The sequence below is a fragment of the Oryctolagus cuniculus genome, chromosome 3 (assembly GCF_051225735.1).
Source record: "Oryctolagus cuniculus isolate XC-2025 breed Fujian yellow rabbit chromosome 3, ASM5122573v1, whole genome shotgun sequence".
Taxonomy (NCBI): Eukaryota; Metazoa; Chordata; class Mammalia; order Lagomorpha; family Leporidae; genus Oryctolagus; species Oryctolagus cuniculus.
The window spans coordinates 94,201,529-94,222,530 of NC_142869.1; the positions used below are offsets into that span (position 1 = coordinate 94,201,529).

At 38.8% G+C, this 21,002-nt stretch overlaps 1 protein-coding gene across 14 annotated transcripts in view; it reads left to right on the forward strand.

Moving 5' to 3' along the window:
* Positions 1 to 21,002, forward strand: part of ORC4 (origin recognition complex subunit 4) — a 74,888-nt gene that overhangs the window by 49,036 nt on the left and 4,850 nt on the right. For 9 of the 14 annotated variants that reach the window (XM_017342836.4, XM_017342837.4, XM_089329204.1 and 6 more), the window contains 4 exons: positions 1,082 to 1,233; positions 5,919 to 6,092; positions 15,339 to 15,425; positions 20,318 to 20,426. In XM_017342836.4, the coding sequence (XP_017198325.2) occupies positions 1,082 to 1,233; positions 5,919 to 6,092; positions 15,339 to 15,425; positions 20,318 to 20,426 (522 nt within the window). Of the gene's footprint in view, positions 1 to 1,081; positions 1,234 to 2,914; positions 6,188 to 15,338; positions 15,426 to 20,317; positions 20,427 to 21,002 lie in introns of those variants that run through there. The other 5 variants (XM_089329200.1, XM_089329203.1, XM_089329202.1 and 2 more) reach the window with 2 other exon arrangements.

Genomic DNA, 21,002 nt, shown 5'->3' on the forward strand with positions numbered 1-21,002 from the left:
CCATGGCTGGGCCATGCTAATGTCAGGAGCCAGGGGCTTCTTCCAGGTCTCCCATGTGGGTGCAGGGCCCAGTTCTTGGGCCATGTTCTGTGCTTTCTCAGGCACATTAGCGGGGAGCTGGATTGGAAGTGAACCTGAACCAGCTTCCACATGGGATGCCAGCACTGCTGGTGGGGGCTTTACCTGCTATGCCATAGTGCCAGCCCCACCATAATTTTTTAAGTTACTGACTTTTGTTTCTGTCTTTTTAATAGTTAGGAAATGCTTAGATGATCATGCAGATACTTCCTGGCGTGAACTTTAATGAGTAGAATTCTGGAATAAAAGCTTTATACTTAAGAGAAACCATATTTCTAAACTCTTCCTTAAAAGGTGATTCCAGCTTCCTGGTAATGTGTACCTTTGGGAAGCAGCAGTGATGGCTCAAGTAGTTAGTCCTTCCCGCTCACATGGGAAGCCTGGCTGTAGCTCCTAGCTCCTGCTTCAGCTTGGCCCAGCCTCAGTGTCAGTGGATATTTGGGGAGTGAACAAACAGATAGGAGATACCACTTTCTCTGCCTCTCTCCCTTTTATAGAAATTAAATAAATAAATACCAAATTTAAAATTGTGGTTAAAAGAAATTAAAATTTAACTTGAACTTCAGTAGTCTCAACATTGTTTATTATTTCTATAGTAAAATATTTTGCATTTCTACTAGTGAAACAGTTCTCTTTTAAAGCAATTTTATTCATTAGTTAGTGACTATATTTCAATCCCAGTGTGTTTTGGTTCTATATAGGTATTGAAAAACCTTTGCCAATTTTATAATTATTAAAGAATTACATTTGCATAATTAGTCATTTAAATTATTTTAAAGTTTTTTATCCACAAACTGGATTCTAGTAACTAGACTATAAATTACCTGAGGGAATAATTTTTTCTGTTTAATGAGTGTACATGCACTGGTAAGTACCCTACCTAAAGTAAGTTATAACTGTATGCTTTTTGAATTGAGGCTTACTGAAATGTAGTAGATACTTTGGAAATTTGAAAAATATTTACATAATAGCTCATTAATATGAAGCTTTTCTTTCATCTTAGGTGACCGTACTAACAGTTGCCCTGTGATCTTCATATTAGATGAATTTGATCTTTTTGCTCATCATAAAAATCAAACACTCCTTTATAATCTTTTTGATATTTCTCAGACTGCACAGACTCCAGTATCAGTTATTGGTCTTACGTGTAGACTGGTAAGTATTTCTACTTAAAAAATGGAGTTTAGTATTCACAAAATTCAAACTTAATTGACAATTGACCATATAATTAGTCTTTTTTTCATTTATGTTGGTCATTGTATTAAGGATTTTCAAAATTTTATTCTAACAATGCATAGTGCATTGATCCTTAAATTGAGGAGAACCTATAGCTACCTATATACTAATGACCACCCTCTTCCCAACGAAATAACTACAGGAAAAAAAATGCAATTGGATTATGCTAATTTTATTTTTACACTTAGGATTCTTTTAATATTTTTGAAATGCTTGAAATCAACTCAAAAAATGAATTATCCTAACTTTGTAATTATGCATCTCCAGAAATGGTAGAGATTCCATCTAGCAGTTACAGCAGAGTGGTTTCTTCATTCCTTGGAAGATTTTAGAATGATTTTAACCTTAATTTCAATGTCATTGTCACTTTACTTTGTGAGGGAATTATACATAGTGAATCTTATGTGCCATTGGATAGCTAGACAGGCCTTTTTATGTTTGCTTTTTTTCCTCGCATAGTATGAACTTGTGAATTCAAGTAAAACTCTTCTCCCATACCATGACTGCCATCCCTCCAACGCTTTTTCCATCTTTTTTACTCTCCTTTCCTGGCAGGCTATATCAGGCCCATTTACTTATTCTCCTTTCCTATAGTTACTTTTCTTCTTTAGAAAAGTGTAAATCATTGTTCAAGAGTCCTCTTTCCAGTGCTCTTTATCTACAGAGTTACTGTCTTTGTACCTCCTTTCCTTGCACTCTAGAGCTTATGATGTATACCTTCAGAATTAGCCTCCCTTATAGAGCATCTGACTAAAGGCTCTCTATTGTATGTATTCCAACCTTGCCAAAAGTATGAGATATCACAGGGTTAAAGGAAGCACCAGTTTTCATATCTAAAAGATTATTTTTACATAGAGGAGGCAGTGGCAAATTTTATTGACTCAGAGTAACTTGCAGTTTTCTCAGTTTTCTTTGTTTGTGTTTTTGTTTTAAGATTTATTTATTTGAAAGAGTTAAAGAAAGAGAGAGGGAGGGACTTTCTATCTGTTGGTTCATTCCCCAGATGGCCACAATGACTAGGGCTAGACCAAATCAGAGCCAGGAGCTTCTTCCAGGTCCTTCCACATGGGTGCAGGGGCCCAAGCACTTGGGCCATCCTCTGCAGCTTTCCCAGGCATGTTAGTAAGGAGCTGGATCAAAAAAGGAGCAGCTAAGACTCAAACTGGCACCCATTTGGGATGCCGGTGTCACAGGCAATGGCTTTATCTGATAACGCCACAATCCTGGCTCCCAGAGATTTATTTTTATTCTGTATGTATAATTCTCCAACTGCATAGTTCTTTCAAGTGTAATTGTATCTAGGTATTCATATTTACGGAGAATAGAAGGATGGATGGAGCAGTAATTGCCTGGGAGCAGGCAGCCTTTTTTGCTGTGCAAGGAATTCCGGCTTTATTTTTTTCCTTTTATTTAAGACAGAGTGACAGAGAAAGAGAGACAGACAGAGACAAAGAGATTTTCTAGCCACTGGTTATCCCCAAAACAGTCTCAGAAGCCTAGGCTGGGCCAATTCAAAGCCAGGAATCAGAAAACCCATCCAGATCTCCTACAAAGATGGAAAGGGTCTAAGCACCTGAGGCCTTCATCTCCTGCCTTCCAGGTGCATCAGCAGGGAGCTGAATCAGAAGAAGCAGAGCTGCTGAGACTCACACCGACACCCCAACAAGGGATGCTGGTACCACAAGTGGTAGCCTAACTCATTAAACCATAATGCTGCACTGTCCTCTCCTGTCCCCCGTTTTTCAAACTGAACCCTGTATCCCCACATTGCTAACTTGTGTTGATATTGCTATCTACCACTAAAACATCTTTTACTTCCATTTCCATGACATTCCTATGTTTGGGCTGTTAATTGTTAATTGCATAAATATCATTTTTACTGTTTTTTTAGCACCTACCTGTATGGTTAATTTAGAAGTCTTCCTTAATAGAAAATTTTAGAAGGTGAATATTCCTATCTCTCTGAATATCATTTCTTTCATTTTTGTCATACTGACACTTTTCCTTGACCTTTAAAAGCATTCTACATTTTCCATTTACCATTTCCTTTCCTCCCACCCCAAGCTTTTCATCGTTCTAGTTATCTTTCACAAACTAACCATTATCCCATTTTGATCATTTGAATTGTTTCTTTGTGCCTGGTTTCCTTACCTTGCTATTATGAGAATTACCTGGCTATATTTAAAAATTTTATTTTTGGGCTTCTCTGCATGCTCTTTTAAAATAATTTATTATAGAAAATTTCAACAGTATGCATAGAAGAGAATCAAGTAGTAATCCCTGATTTCCATAGCTTCAGCAGTAACAACAAACTAGCTCTTGTTATCCTTCACTGAATCCTTCCATCCCTGCCAGACATTGTGTCATTTCATGAATGTTTTTAGAAGATAAAAATAGTCTTTTTGACTGACTTCTTTCACTTAGCATAATGTTTTCAAGATATATCCATAATGTAGAATTTATCAGTTCTTTGTTCCTTTTTATTGCCAACTAATGTTCCATTGTATAGCTATTCCACATTGTGTTTATCTAATCACAAATTTATGGACATTTGGGGTCTTTACATGTTTTAAGTTACTATGAATAATAGTGCTGTAAACATTCATTTATGTGTTTTTTGGTGGATATACATTTCTAAAAAGATTTATTTATTTGAAAGGCAGAGTTAGAGTGAGGGAGAAACAGAAAGATCTTCCATCTGCTGGTTCACTCCCTAAATGGCCACAACATCCAGGGCTGGGCCAGGCCAAAGCCAGGAACTTCATCCGGGTCTCCCATGTGGGTGCAGGGACCCAATCACCTGGGCCATTCTCCACTGCTTTCCCAGGCACATTAGCAGGGAGATGGATTGGAAGTGGAGCAGCCAGAACTCCAACTTGTGCCCATATGTAATGCTGGCACTGAGGGCTATGGCTTTACCTATTGCACCACAGTGCTGGACCTGTTGCATATACTTTTACATTTCCCTTGGTTGTATAAGTAGAAGGGGAATTGTTAGGTGATTTGGGTAATTCTGTATACCATAAAATCTTTTGAAAGATTGTTTAAGCTCAGTGTTAAAAATATATTTAGAGGGGCCAGCGCTGTGGTGTAGCAGGTAAAGCTGCTGCCTACAGTGCCAGCATCCAATGTGGGCACCAGTTCGAGTTGTGGCTGCTCCTCTTCCAATTCAGCTCTCTTCTGTGGTCTGGGAAAGTAGTAGAAGATGGCCCACGTCCTTGGGCCCCTGCACCCGCATAGGAGACCAGGAAGAAGATCCAGGCTCCTGCCTTTGGATCGGCACAGCTCCATTCATTGCAGCCATCTGGTGCGTGAACCAACGGATGGAAGACTTCTCTCTCTCTGCCTCTGTCTCTCTGTAACTCTGCCTTTCAAATAAATAAATAAATCTTTAAAAAAATTAGAAATGAGTTCTTATCCAGCTGTAAGGAGACTTCCATAAGTTCATGGGAAATGTATATTATCTTTTAATTCCATTTTTCACTCAGTGTTTGATGTTTCCTCATACATGACAAAGACAACTTCCATACTGTGCTCCTGATATCTGGGGCAGTTTGAATGCATATCAGTTTTGTGAGAGTATTTCCTTCATTCTTACAAGTAGGATATGTTAGTTATCTTTTGGCATCTAGTGTTCTTTGACAGTAAACTTAGTATCTAATTTCTCCTTAAGAAAAATGGCACAGGGGCCAGCGCCGTGATATAGTGTGTAAAGCCTCTGCCTGCAGCACTGGCAGCCCATATGGGTGCTGGTGGAAGTCCTGCCTACTCCACTTCCAATCCAGCTCCCTGGTAATGTGCCTGGGAAAATAATGGAGGATGGCCTAACTGCTTGGGCTCCTGCCCCAACATGGGAGACCTGGAAGAAGCTTTAGGCTCCTCCTGGTTTACAGTTAGCTCAGATGTGGCCGTTGTGGCCATTTGGGGAGTGAACCAGCAGATGAAAAATCTTTCTTTCTGGCTCTGTCTCTATATATAAGTCTACCTTTCAAATAAAATACATTTTTAGAAAAAAAGAAGAAATGATACAAATACAAGTGGTTTTTAAGAATATTACTATAAAAAAACAAAAAGGCAGATTCCTTCCCAGTGTTATACTGTATTCTTACCTGTTTGCTCTCCTGCAGTTGATTCCTATAGCTGATTGTGGTAGCTTAATTTTATAGATAGCTTAACAAACTGAAGTTTGCCTCATTACACCTCCTGCTTCTTGAGTCTTTGTTACATAAAACTATGAAGATGTTTAAATTCTTATGAATGTAATAAGCTCACTGTGTTTTATTAATTTGTTATTTGAATTCTTCATAGAATGTATCAAGTTTCCTTTTATTTTTACTGAGGGATATGACTAGTCATTAAATTGTCACAATTTTTCCTTAGCAATCATTATAGATCACATTAGCTGAGAATAATACAGGAAAAAGACATGGCATCTCCAAGCCTGCAAGTGGCTGGAAGTGTTTTGTTTAATTTTCATGAAGTTTTTTTTTTTTAATGCTTAATAATGTATTAAAGAATAAGCATTATTAATTAGAGGTGGTAGTTTACATATACCTATAACATTGGTGTAATTATCTTAACAAAGATTTCTGTTTGTTTTTAAGGATATTTTGGAACTCCTAGAAAAAAGAGTGAAGTCACGATTTTCTCACAGACAGATACACTTAATGAATTCGTTTGGTTTTCCACAGTATGTTAAAATATTTAAGGAACAATTATCTCTACCTGCAGAATTTCCAGACAAGGTTTTTGCTGAAAAATGGAATGAGAATGTTCAGGTAACTTGAAGACAATTATGTTAAAGTGACTTACATATCCTTGTATACCAAACAAAAAAAATGAAAATTACAAATCTTAAGAATTTGTGCATTAACTCTGGTGTTACTATGGTTTAAAAACGTAACCACAAGAATGCAAATTATGCACTTTGTTTTCTTATTTTCTTCTATTAAAGGCAATTGAAATATCTCCTAAATTCAAACCATAGGACTTATGTCAGTAATATCAAGTAAACTTTAATGAGATTTGTGTGTTATCCAAATCTGCTTTATATTGTAGAGCATTTTATTAATGAATGTGAAAAGTAAAAGTTATTTTCTATCTTTTGCAGCTTTAGCAAGTTACTTTGTTAGTGGTTTATATATATCCTGTGCAGCTTTTTTTCCCACCTTCAGTTCTCATAAACAACTACAGCTGTTTTTTAAAAAAGATTTATTTATTTATTTGAAATGCAGAGTTTACAGAGAGAGAGAGAGAAAAAAGAAAAACAAAAATTGAGCACACCCTGGTTCATACCCCAGATGTCTGCAGTGGCCAGAGCTGGGCCAGGCTGAAGCCAGGAGCCTTGTACTTGGGCCATTTTCTGATGCTTTCCCAGATGCATTACCAGGGAGCTGGATTGAAATTGGAATAACCAGTGAACCAGTGCTCATAGGGGATGCCAGAGTCACAGATGGTACTGTTTAATCCACTGCACCACAATGCAGCCCCACAATTTCAGCTTTTATCTCACTGGATTATTTTTTCCCAGAAACCTTTTATTTGAGGAATATAAACTTCATATATTTCATAATTACAACTTTAGGAACATGGTGATTCTTTCCACCGTTCCCACCCTCCACTTACTCTCCAAGCCCTTTTCCTCCTCTCTCTCCTATTCCTATTGTTACTTTTTTGTAAGATCTATTCTTAGTTAACTTTATACACATATGATTAACTCTATGTTAAGTAAAGAGTTCAACTAATAGTATTAAAAAAAAAACTTCCTCAACAGGTGAGACAAGGGCTTTTCAAACTCATTGCTTTTCAGAGTGTCAATTTCACTTCTCTAGATTACCTATTAGGTGTTCTGTATCACAAGTCAAGGGAAACATATCGTATTTGTCCTTATCAGACTGGCTTATTTCACTAAGTATGATGTTTTCCAGCATTATCCATTTTGTTGCAAACAACGTTTTTTGTTTTTTTGTTTTTTACTGCTGTGTAATATTCCATGGTGTACATATCCCCTAATTTCTTTATCCAGTTTGCAGTTGATGGGTATTTGGGGTGATTCCATATCTTTTTTTTTTTTTTTTTTTTTTTTTTTTTTGACAGGCAGAGTGGACAGTGAAAGAGAGAGACAGAGAAAAAGGTCTTCCTTTTGCCGTTGGTTCACCCTCCAATGGCCGCCATGGCTGGCGCACTGTGGCCTGCGCACTGCGGCCTGCGCACTGGGCTGATCCAAAGCCACGAGCCAGGTGCTTCTCCTGGTCTCCCATGAGGTGCAGGGCCCAAGCAATTGGGCCATCCTCCACTGCACTCCCTGGCCACAGCAGAGAGCTGGCCTGGAAGAGGGGCAACCGGGACAGAATCCGGCGCCCCGACCGGGACTAGAACCCGGTATGCTGGCGCCGCAAGGCGGAGGATTAGCCTGTTGAGCCGCGGCGCCGGCCATGATTCCATATCTTAGCTATTATGGATTGAGCTGCAATAAACATGGAGATGCAGATAACTCTTTCATATGCTGAGTTCATTTCCCTTGGTTAAATTCCCAGCAGTGGGATAGCTGGAAAATGTGGTAGGTCTATATTCAGATTTCTGAGGTATCACCAAACTTTCCTCCATAATGGCTTTACCAGTTTACATTCCCACCAACAGTGGATTAGGGTACCTTTTTCCACTATCCTCACCAGCATTTGTTGTTTGTTGATTTCTGTGTGAAAGCCATTCTAACGTGGGTGAGGTGAAACTTCATTGTGGTTTTGATTTCCATTTCTCTGATGACTCATGATCCTGAGCAGTTTTTCACGTGTCTGTTGGCCATTTGGATTTCCTCTTTTGAAAAATGTCTGTTTAAGTCCTTTGCCCATTTCATAAGTAGGTTGTTTGTTGTGGAGTTTCTTGATCTGCTTATATATTCTGTTATTAATGCTTTATCAGTTGCATTGTTTACAAATAATTTCTCCTATTATGTTGGTTGCCTCTTTACTTTCCTGTGTTTCTTTTGCAGTACAGAAGCTTCTCAATTTGATGTCATCCCATTTGTAAATTCTGACTTTGATGGTCTGTTCCTCTGTGGTCTTTTCCTTTCCAAGAACTTTTTGCATGTGCCAATATTTTGCAGGATTTCCCCAATGTTCTCTAATAATTTGATGGTATCAGGTTGTAGATTTAGGTCTTTAATCCATCTTGAATGGATTTTTGTGTAAGGTTTAAGGTAGGGGTCCTGCTTCCCAGTATCATTTGTTGAAGAGACTGTCCTTACTCCAGGGATTGGTTTTAGCTCCTTTGTCAAAGATAAGTTGGCTATGGATGCATGGATTGATTGCTGGTATTTCTATTCTGTTCCATTGGTTTATCTATCTTCGTACCAGTACCAAACTGTTTTGATTATAACTGCCTTGTAGTATGTCTTGAAATCTGGTATTGTGATGCCTCTGGTTTGTTTTTCTTGTGTACGATTGCTTTAGCTATTCGGGGTCTCCTGTGTTTCCATATGAATTTCAGCATCACTTTTTCTATATCTAGAAGGATGTCTTTGGTATTTTGATTGGTATTGCATTGAATCTGTAAATTGCTATTGCATTGAATCTCTAAAATCTTTGGTAGTGTAGACATTTTGATGATATTGATTCTGCGAATCCATGAACATGGAAGATTTTTCCTTTTTTTTTTTGTATCTCCTATTTCTTTAATGTTTTGTAATTCTTATCATATGGATCTTTGACATCCTTTCTTAAATTTATTCCAAGGTATTTGATTTTTTTTTTTGCATCTATTATGAATGGGATTGATCTTAGAATTTCTTTCTCAGCCATGGCATTGTCTGTGTATATAAAGGTTGTTGATTTGTGGTTGTTGATTTTCTATCCTGCCACTTTACTAAACTCTTCTTTGAGTTCCAGTAGTCTCTTAGTGGAGTCTTTTGTATCCCCTATATATAGAGTCATGTTGTCTTCAAATAGGGATAGCCTGATGTACTACTTCCAAATTTGTATCTCTTTGATTTCTTTTTTGTGCTTAATGGCTCTGTCTAGAACTTCCATGACTATATTGAATAATAGTGGTGAGAGTGAGCATCCCTGTCTGGTTACAGATCTCAGTAGGAATGCTTCCAACTTTTCCTCAATCAAGAGTATCCTGGCTGTGGGTTTGTCATAAATTGCCTTGATTGTGTTGAGTAGTGTTCCTTCTATGCCCAATTTGTTTAGAGTTTTCATCATGGAAGTGTGTTGTATTTTATCAGATGCTTTCTTCGCTTCTGTTGGGATAATTATATGTATCTCAACAGATGCAGAGATAATTATATGGTTTTTGTTAATGTGATGTATCACATTGATTGGTTTGTGAATGTTGAACCATCCTTGCATACCAGGGATAAACAAACTTGGTCCAGGTGAATGATCTTTCTGATGTGTTACTGGATTCCATTACCTGATAAGAATTCTCTAGGAACAGTTTATACTTGATACCCTCACATTATCACTCTCTTACCTAGTCCTGGAGCAGACCTGAACTCTGGATCTTTAGCCTCTGGATCCATTTTTCAGTGCCTCACAGACCTGCTACATCTGATTGTCTCATTCCAGCGGTATGTTTCTCTGATTGGTAGAAATTCAAATGGAGCCATTCTAGAGTATCTACACTCTCCTAGGGATTTAATTTCCATCCCTGCTCACTCTTTTATTCTGAAGTTACTACATAACATTAAATATTTTAAGTAATGTAGAGATGATTTGAACTATGTGGAAGGATTGTATAAGTTATACAAATACTAGGCCATTTCATATATGGGACTTGAGCATCCATGGATTTTGGTGTCCATAGGACGTCTTGGAACCAGTCCTCTCCCTTCTCTACTCTCCTCCCCACACGTGAGAATACCAAGGAATGACAGTATATAAGTTAAGAGAATGATGAGGGATTACTGGTAAAGCATAACTCTGGGTTGCTTATAAAATGGTAACACTGTATTTAGGATGGTTCAGCACTAGTTTTCTGAATCGCAATTAAAGACACTTGTAATCCCCCAAACTTAGTAGCAGATGCTAGGAATGAATGTGAGCACTACCCTTTTTTTGTTTAATCTTAAAACCAGTGTCATAAAGTAGAGCTAGAACCACTAAGATTTGTTTCTCTTTGTTCTAATGTTTACTTTTCCTAACCAGACCACTTTGTACCACCACCCTTTCAAATACGCATAAGTTTCACTTGAAAAACCTGTCAGCACCATGGCCAGAGTCCCTGCCCTGCAAGGAAAGGAGATGGGCTATATTAAAGGAGCTGTCCTTTGCTCAGTGCTGACTATCCAGGTTTGGGTGTTTTTTTTTTTGTTTTTTTTTTGAATTATTTATTTATTTATTTGAAAGGTATAGTTACAGAAAGGGAGAGGGAGGGAGTGGAGGGGAATAAATCTTCCATCCACTGGTTCATGGCCACAAGAGCCAGTGCTGGACCAGGCCAAAGCCAGGAGTCAGGAGCTTCATCCAGGTCTCCCCCATGGGTCTAGTGGCCCATGTACTTGGGTCACCTCCTGCTGCTTTCCCAAGCTCATTAGCAGGGAGCTGTATAGGAAGTAGAGCATCCAGGACTGAAACCCGTGTCCATATGGGATGCCAGCGCTGCAGACAGCAACTTTACCAACTATGCCACATTACCATCCCCCTAGCAGTTGTTTTTAATAACAAGGTTAAACCAAAAGCAGTAGTATAGATAATAAATCACCCATCAAGTCTCATCTAATAAATAGCTTCAGTATAGAATTGAACCTAAACAAACTCCTTGATTTCAAGGTTTATTTTAGCACTCAAATTAGTCAAATAAATAAGCAGAACAGGCCCCATCTCAGCACAGCTGAGAATTCTCTGGAAAAGAGCAATTTAAAAAATTTTAGCTAATTCTCCTCAAAGGAAATTCCCCAAAGCACTTCAGCTAAGTTGAGTTGATTATTGATAATAGCCTTATCCTTGTATTTCATAGTGTTTGAATATTGAAGGAATCAAAAAAATAAAATGAGAGAAGTTTTTGTTAGTAGTGGCTAACATTTAAATGACATAGACTTTTTTTTCCTAAACAGATAAAGTAATTATGGAAATAAAAAGTAATACCTTTTAGAAAAAGGGGGAGTTGGAGTCAGAGCTCTAAATGTATAGAGATAGGAAGGCAAAATACAGGGAACCTTTTGAAGTATTTTATCAAAGAAAGGCAAATAGGGATTTTAAAAGTAATTTACAGAGTCTGCCCTGTGGTGTAGTGGGTAGAGCCACCACCTGCAGGGCTAGCATCCCTTCCGGGTGCGGGTTTGAGTCCCAGCTGCTCTATTTCCTATCCAGCTCTCTGCTATGGCCTGGGAAAGTAGCAGGTGAGGGCCAAAGTGCTTGGTCACCTGTACCCTGGTGGGAGAGCTGGAGGAAACTCCTTGCTTCTGACTTTGGTCTCGTCTATCCACAGCTGCTGTGGCCATTTGGAGAGTGAACCAGCTGATGCAAGACTTCTTGCACTGCCACTGCCACTGCCACTGCCTCTCTGTAACTGTGCTTTCCAAATAAATAAATATTTTAAAAAAGAAAAAAATAACTTATTTCTTGAAGAGAAAATGTTTTCATCAGTTATTTTTGTCCCAAGTGGTTTTCTTTAGTTTTTCCTGGGAAAGTGCTCTGATTTTACTACTTTAGCTTTATAGATGACTTAATATGATCCAGCACAAAAGTCATGACTATAGTTTGTCCATGATATTTAGTTACATGTTTCTTACATTTCTTCCATACTGAACAGTGAAAAATAGTTCGAAAAGCTAAAATTGTTATCTATAAAAAGTTTTCTTTCTGAGGCCAGCACTTTGGCATAGCAGGTATAGCCGCCACCTGCTGTGCCGGCATCACATAGGGGCACTGGTTTAAGTCCTGGTTCCTACACCTGTGATCCAGCTCTCTGCTGTGGCCTGAGATAGCAGTGGAAGATGGCCCAAGTCCTTGGGCACCTGCACCCCCAGTGGGAGACCCAGAGGAAGCTCCAGGTTCCTGGCTTCGGCTTCTGCCCAGCTACAGCCGTTGTGGCCATTTGAGGAGTGAACCAGCAGATTGAAAACCTCTCTCTCTGCCTCTGCCTCTGCCTCTGCCTCTGCATCTGCCTCTCTCTAACTCTGCCTTTCAAATAAATAAATAAATCTTTAGGGGAAAAAAAGGTTTTGTTCCTAAAGATTGATTTATTTATTTTAAACTCGGAGCAACAGAGAGAGAGAGACTGAGAAAACAAGTCTTCCATCTGCTGATTTGCTCCCTGAAGTGGCTAGGAGCCAGGAGCTTCATCAAGGTCCCCCAAGTCTGTGTCAAGGGACTGAGTACTTGGGCCATCTTCCATTGCTTTTCTCAGGCCACTAGCCTTACCTGGATCAAAAGTGGAACAACTGGGATAGGAACACAACCACGTTGGCTTTACCTGCTACGCCACAGTGCCAGCCCTATTTCTAAAATGTTTTTATTTATATTTCTTAGCTTTATTATTTTATGTTCATCCTCTGGACTTCAAAATATATTTGCCTTTATTTATGATAAAAATTTATAAACGAAAAAAGTACCTTTAAAATGTAAACAGAGGTTGGCGCTGTGGTATAGTAGGTTAAGCCTCTGCCTGCAGCGCTGACATCCCATATGAGCACCGGTTCAAGTCCTAGCTGTTCCACTTCTGATCCAGTTCCCTACTAATGGCCTGGGAAAGCAGCAGAAGATGATCCAAGTACTAGGGCCCCTGCACCCATGTGGGAGACCTGGATGAAGCTCTTGGCTCCTGGCTTTGGATCGGCTCAGCTCCCGCTGTTGCAGCCATTTGGGATGTGAATCAGCGAATGGAAGGCCTCTCTCTATCTCTAACTGTGCCTCTCAAATAAATAATAAGAAGTCAATTCAGAGAGTCACCTGTTCTACAGAGTCTTCTTCCAGTCTTTAAGACTGTTTGTTTTTTGTTTTTTTTTAAATAAGAGTCAACAGCTAAAAGTAATATTAAAATAGTAGGAACTATAACTAAAATAGTATCTAGGATAACATATTTACTGAGAAAATATTAGAAATTCCTTTCGAATAGAATAGAACTTACTCCTGAATCTGGTTTTTTCTTGTAGTGCCAGAAGTAAAGACATGCAATAATAGATGTAGAAAATACAGAAATGCTTAGTTTTCTGGGATTTATTTTTTAATAAGGAAATAGAATCCTTATTTCATGCCAGTGAGTTTTGAAAAATTCCGTTAATCTTCCCCGAGCCCTTCTTGGAACTGCCGCCTCTGAATTTAGTCTCCTTTCATCTAATCTTTTCTCATTACCAAGTACTTTTCACTTTTCATTCAATCCTAATTCATTGCAGATATGTGGCTCGTTTAGGTATTGCTTTCTCAGAGGACCTTACTGATCTCTGAATTTCTAATCTTAATTATCTTAATTTAGAAAAGTAGACATTGTTGATCATCACCTTTGGTCTTGAAGTTTTCCTCTTGTGTTCTGGATCACTTCCCTCTTGTGTTCTCTTCTGTCTTCTTTGCTCTTTATTTTTCCATCTATACTATAAGAACTGATAATCCAAGGTTTATTTTTTTGACCTCATTATACTGTTTGTGGTTCATTCTGCTCCTATATCATCTTTAACTTTTCCTTCCCTCTTTCAGTCATTTCCTTCTCTTCTCCCAATTAGTTAATTCTCCATCAGAGATGCCTTCTATGAATGTCTTAATTCTCTTTTGTCTTTGTACCACTCTGTTATTTCACACCCTCCTTCACTGTTGGGTGAAATTGCCTCCAACTAACTTTTTCTGTTTTCTTTACATATTCTTCATTTGCCAATAACTGCAACTCAAAAGTGTCTATCAGTATGCAACGATCCTCCTATATGCTTATACAGTTCCCATAACTGAAATGTTCCCCCCCCCCACTTTTTTTTTTGCCCAGGCAGAGTTAGAGAGAGAGATAGAGTTAATAGACAGTGAGAGAGAGACAGAGAGAAAGGTCTTCCTTCCATTGGTGCACTCCCCTAATGGCCGCCACGGCAGGCACTGCACCGATCCAAAGCCAGGAGCCGGGTACTTCCTCCCGGTCCCCCATGTGGGTGCAAGGGACCCAAGCACTTGGACCATCCTCCACTGCCCTCCCGGGTCACAGCAGAGAGCTGGACTGGAAGAGGAGCAACCAGGACTAGTACCCCGCGCCCCAACCAGGACTACAGCCCAGGGTGCCGGCGCTGCTGGCGGAGGATTAGCCAAGCACTTGGACCATCCTCCACTGCCCTCCCGGGTCACAGCAGAGAGCTGGACTGGAAGAGGAGCAACCAGGACTAGTACCCCGTGCCCCAACCGGGACTACAGCCCAGGGTGCCGGCGCTGCTGGCGGAGGATTAGCCAAGTGGGCCATGGCGTCAGCCCCCTTTTCATTTTAACATAGTAACTCGTGCAGCTTAAATGTTCTTGTAATACTTTTCCTCGTTCTCTCAGGTACAGTAGCTCTCATTCTCTGTGCTCCATGCTGCATTAGTGTGACTGTGTAGTTTCCCTTGTTAGACTAGAAATTTTGGAATAGCAGATTAATGTTAAAGGATATGAAGAAAATCAATGGACTTGAAATCTTGTGATTTTAGCATTGAAAACCACAATATATGAAAACTGAGTCAGTATCAGATAGATTTAAAAAGTATACCAACCAATGAAGCACAAGATTATATTTAGTATGGTTTTTTTTTTTTTTATTTATTTAAGAGAGAGAGAAAGACTGACACACAGAGCAATCCTGTCTGCAGGTTTACTCCTCAATTGTGAGAAATCTCTGGGGCTGTGCTGGGCCAAAGCTGGGAACTCAGTCTAGGTCCACGTGGTGGGTGGCAGGAACTCATCACAGTTGCCTCACAGGATCTATGTTAGCAGGAAGCTGGAGTCAGAACCCAGAGCTGGGTTAGCAAATCCAGATACTTTGATATGAGGCACAGGCATTGTAATTGCTAGGCTAAATGCCCACCCCATATATTACTTAGGTTTTAAACAACATTGTTCTGTTGTTATTTTCTTTAGTGTCTCTCAGAAGATAGAAGTGTGAGAGAAGTACTACAGAAGCATTTCAATGTCAGCAAAAACCTGCGGTCATTACACATGCTATTGGTTGGTATTAGTTTGATTTATCAGTCACTTTCTTTCACCAAGTGATTAAGTTTTCACAGGAAATGATCAAACCTATAGATAAATTTGGGAGAACTGACATGCTTACCACTTTGAGTATTCCAATTCCTGAATATGTTATGTATCTCATTTTACTTAATCTTTTTTGTAATGTTTTTCACCACACAGATAATAAATATATTTAATGTTTATACTTAATTAATTTTGATACAATTTTAAATAAGTTGTTTTTTTTTTGGAAAGGCAGGGTGAAAGAAAATGAGGAGGGTGAAGACAGAGATCTTCCATCTGCTGGTACACTCCCCAAATGGCCACAATGGCTTGGACTGGTCTTTTCTAAAGCCAGGAGCCCAGAGCTCCATCCTGGTTTCCCACATGGATTGTAGGTGTTCAAGCACTCAGGCAAATCTGCTGCTTCCCCAGGAGCATTAGCAAGGAATTAGATCGGAAGCAGAGCACCCAGGTCTCTAGCCAGCACGTCAGTATAGGATGCTTGGCTTAAACTACTGCACCACAGTGCTGGCTCCTGTAGACAGCATTTTTAAATTTTGGTTTTAGTATTCTCATTGTTACTATACAGGAATGTGATTGTTTTGATCTGCTATGATTTCGCTAAATTTAGTAATTCTATGAATTTGTTTTAAGATTCTTTGGGATTTTCCATGTTAACAATCACAATGAATAGAGATGGTGTTACTTGCTTTTTTAGACTGTATGCATTTTATTTTTTTCTTTTTAACAAAATTTTATTTGGAGCCAGAGCAGGAGATTGGAGCAAGATCTTCCATCTGCTGGTTTACTCCCCAAACACCAAATATCCTCAGCAGCTAAGGGCAAGCCCAGAACTCATACCAGCTCTCCCCTGTGGGTGACAAGGATGCAAGTACTTACGCTATCTAAAATCTGCTGCCTCACAGAGCATGCAATAGCAGAAAGCTAGGTTGGAAGCGAAGGAACTTGCATTTGAAGCAGGCACTCTGATACGTAATGTGCATTCCCAAGAGGCATTTTAATAACAGTACCAAATGTGTATCCTGATTTTCTTATGTTTTATTGCAGTGCCTAGAAATAACTCTACAATTAAAGTAAATATCCTTCCTCATTCTCAATCCTATAAGGAAAGCATTCAGTCTTTTACTATGAAATATAATGATGTTAGTTATGCATTTTTTATACACGCTCTTTAAACATTTGAGGTAATTCCTCCTCATTTCTAACTTGCTGAGAGTTTATGAGTAGATGTTGGATTTTGTCAAATGCTTACTCTTAATCAGTATAATATGATTATATAATTTCTCTCTAACCTGTTGATTTGCTTGGGTAACAGTGATAGATTTTTGAAAAATCAACCAGTATCTTATACCTGGAATACATTCTAGTTAATCATAGTCTTTCACCAAGTAATTGCATCTAACCTTAAACAATATCAATTAAAATTACTTTATTCTGAAAATTAAAGAACTTCTTCCTAACAGTTTGAAATTAGTGTAGTATTTCTAGAAAATTGTCTTGGGCAAATACCTTTCAAAGAAAATAGCTTTGGTTTTAGGAGTCTCTTGGTCAATATTCATTAATAGTAATAGGACAATAGTGATAATTGCTAATATTTCTTGACAAGAAATGTTACTATTATTGTTAATTTACCTACATTACTAACCTCTACAATCTTACTTTTTTTCCTTAGGTACTTTTATCCTTACCCTTGTAGATACTGAGGCACCTTGACACTAAATAACTTGATAAAGATCTGAGAGATATTAGTCAGCAATACTTGCATCCAAGGCTGGCTGACTTCAAGTTTCTTTTCTACTTTATTCTGTGGTTCTGCCATGTTCGTTACAGATTGCCTTCCCTTTTCTTGTTTTGCTAAGGAAATTTAAGTCTTTTTCTTTTTATATGGCTTCCTACTTATTAGTTTATCTCCTGTCCATCAATCAAAAGTACACTGATATTTTCAGCACCAGCTATGTTTTTAAACAAAGATTGATTTATTTATTAGAATTTCAGAGAGAGAGAGACAGAGAGAGATCTTCCACCTGCTGTGGTTTACTCCCCAAATGGCTGCAACAGCCAGGGCTCATCTAGGCTGAAACCAGGAGCCAAGAGCTGCTTTCAGGTCTCTCACATGGCTGGCAGGGGGCCATACACTTGAGCCATGTTCCATTGCTTTCCCCAGGCCATTAGCGGGGAGCTGGATCAGAGAAGAGCAGCCTGGAACCAAACTAGCACCTGTATGAGGTACCATTGTTGCAGGCAACAGCAGCTTTGCCTGTCATGCCACAACACTAGCTCCTCAGCACTAGCACCAGCTGTTTTTATCATGAAGGAATTTGGTTAATAAGAATTTTTAGAGTAAAAAAAATACATACATACACATATACATATATATATATCTCCCATTATTCTGGGAAAGTATCTCTGCCTCAGTATTGTCAACAGGAACAACTATTATTTTGCCAGTTTCCTCTTAAATTTTTAATGCATCATAATGAATTAAATAATAGCTTGCTTAGTAATGTAGACTTCTACTTTGATGGGTTGCTTGCTCATATTCTTATCTCATTCCTTTATTGATTATCTTTTTCTTTGCTGTGGAAGATCTTTACATTTGAGAAGATTACAGACAAATGCTGCAATTAGACTTTTCTACTAGTCTGATGTGTATTAGCGTTTACATGTTATGTTATAGTATGAATATAAAAAGGTTTTTTTTTTTTAAATTATCCATTTATTTGAAAGGCAGAGTTAGAGACAGAGTGAGATCTTCCACCCACTTGTTCATTCTCCAGATGGCCACAACCGCCAGAGCTGGGCTGGTCAGAAGCCAGGAGCTTCTTCCAGGTCTCCCATGTGGGTGCAGGAGCCCAAGTACTTGAGCCACCTTCTGCTGCTTTCCCAGGCATACTAACAGGAAGCTAGATCATAGTAGAACATCTAAGACTCAAGCCAGGATCCATATGTGATACTGTCACCATAGGTGGCAGCCTTACCTGCTAGGGCCCCAAAAGTTACTACTTTTAATGTAAATGTGTATAGTCGCTTTGGAGATCCATTTAGCTAAGTAGGTAACTAGAGAAACTCAAAAGCACAAGAAGTCTGATATAGGATTGCTGATTAGAATCATGTTTATAATCAGGAAAAAAATTGAAATGACATGTGCATCAATAGAAAATGAATAATAATGGATATATCCAAAGGAATACAGTATAGCAGCCAAAAATTAATAAAGTAGAATTGATACCTCAACATGGATAATTCTGTTAATAGATGGTAAGTCAAAAGATAGTTGTGAAACTACAATAGTATTTATATGATATTTGAAAATTACTCTGTTTTCTAGGAATACATACCGATTTATTTTGTGTGGAGAAGTCTAGAGAGTCTAGGAGGAGAGGGGCTTCATCTCTGTAAAATTACATTAAACTGGGAAAGGGGCCATAGATACTGCATTGTATTACTCTGTTGTCTTTTTGCGTGTTAAAAAGTATTTCAGAATGAAAAATGAAGGGCATGTGTGGCACTGCAGCTTAAGCTGGTACCTGGGATTGAGTCCTGCTTCAATTTTGATCCAGCTTCCTGATAATGTGCATCCTGGGAGGGAGCAAATGAGGGCTTAAGTACCAGAGCACACCCAAAGGAGACCTTGATAGAGTTCTGGGTCCTGACTGATTCAGGCATTTGAGGAGGTGAACCAGTGGATAGTAGATAGGTATGTATGTGTCCCTGTCACTCTACCTTTCAAAATAAAATAAAAAAGTGAAAGGAAAAAAAGAAACATCAGAGGAAGGGAAACAGCTACTGGTGACCTGGTTTCCAGCCAGGCAGAGGATGAAAGACAAGGATTGCCAAACTCCTCTGCTCAAGTAAGGCACCTGTGCCTGGGTTTTGATGGAAGATAAGTATATCCCAAATATTGCATGGTATATACTTTTACTAAGCAGTTTCTCATTGTTTATCCAAAATTCAATTCTAACCTGATGATATCAGGGATTTTTTTTGTTCTTTTTGAAGATTTTTGATTTATTTATTTGAAAGGCAGAGTTACAAAGAAACAGAGGGGAGCTAAAGAAATCTTCCATCCGCTGGTTCACTCCCCAAATGGCCATAACAGCCAGGGCTGGGTGAGGCCAAAGCCAAGGATCAGGCGCTTCCTCCGGGTCTCCCACATTGGTGCAGGGCCCCCAAGGGCTTGAGCCATCCTCTGCTGCTTTCCCAGGTGCATTAGCAGGGAGCTGAATCAGAAATGGAACAGCTAGGACAAGAACAGGTGCCTATATGGGATGCCGGCATTGCAGGCAGTAGCTTCACCTGCTACACCACAACCCCGGCCCCGATGATACCAGTTTTTATCTGCTAACCTTAAATGAAAAAATTTAACTTTTATGAAAAATTTTATGTATATAAAGAAAGCAAAAAGAAATCTCAAGGTATTTGTGTGACAATGTTAGTTAAATAAGAAGCAGGCTCTGCTTTCAAGGAGAATTATTTCATGGTATAGATATTCTTTGTACAATCAAACAGAAAATAGCTGACTTCTTTCTATCTTACACTAACTTTGGCTGGTTGATTAGCATTTTTACTTTGTTTCTTCTCATCACCTTACGCTTTGAAATGTTCTTTTGAGGGGTAAATTACACATGAGGAAAGGGGTAGGAAGAGTGGCAAGAATTTGTTCATATTGTACATTTGTAGAGTAATATGAAATGAGTTGAAATACTGTGTTTATTAGACCTAAACTGGAGAATACCTTTGCCAAGCATTAATATTTACTTTCTCTTAGGCATAAATTATGCAAATTCAGAAGTTTTGCCCTCTTATATCTCCAAAAGCACACAGTAAATACGTAATCCTTTCTCTATTCTACATTTGCCTAGATGCTTGCTTTAAATCGAGTAACAGCATCTCATCCATTTGTGACTCCAGCAGATCTTATGGAGGCTAACCAGCTGTGTAGCATGGATTCTAAAGCCAATATTGTACATGGTGAGAAGCCTAATAATAATTTTTTTAGTTATAAAAAGTTTGAATTTAGATAATATATTTTTTTTCGAAATTAACATTGGCATCATTTTATGTTAAGAATACTTTTATATTCATGGAGAACCATTAGCTTAGTTCTTTTTAAAAAAAAAATTTTATTTATTTGAAAGAGTTACACAAAGAGAGAAGGAGAGGCAGAGAGAGAGAGAGAGAGGGGGGTCTTCCCATCCGCTGGTTCACTCCCCAATTGGCCACAATGGCCTGAGTTGAGCTGCGCTGATCCAAAGCCTGGAGCTTCTTCCGGGTCTCCCACGTGGGTGCAGGGGCCCAAGCCATCTTTCACTGCTTTCCTATGCCATAGCAGAGAGCTGGATCAGAAGTGGAGCATTTGGTACTTGAACCGACACCCATATGGCATGCTGGCACTGCAGGTGGCAGTTTTACCCACTATGCCACAGCGCTTGCCCCTAACTCAGTTCTTAAAAAGGCATTACTACTACTATTTAAAGTGATGGAAACTTGACACTTCTCATGCCACTTTGGAAACCCAGGCAAGACTATGTTGCTGACATTCTCATT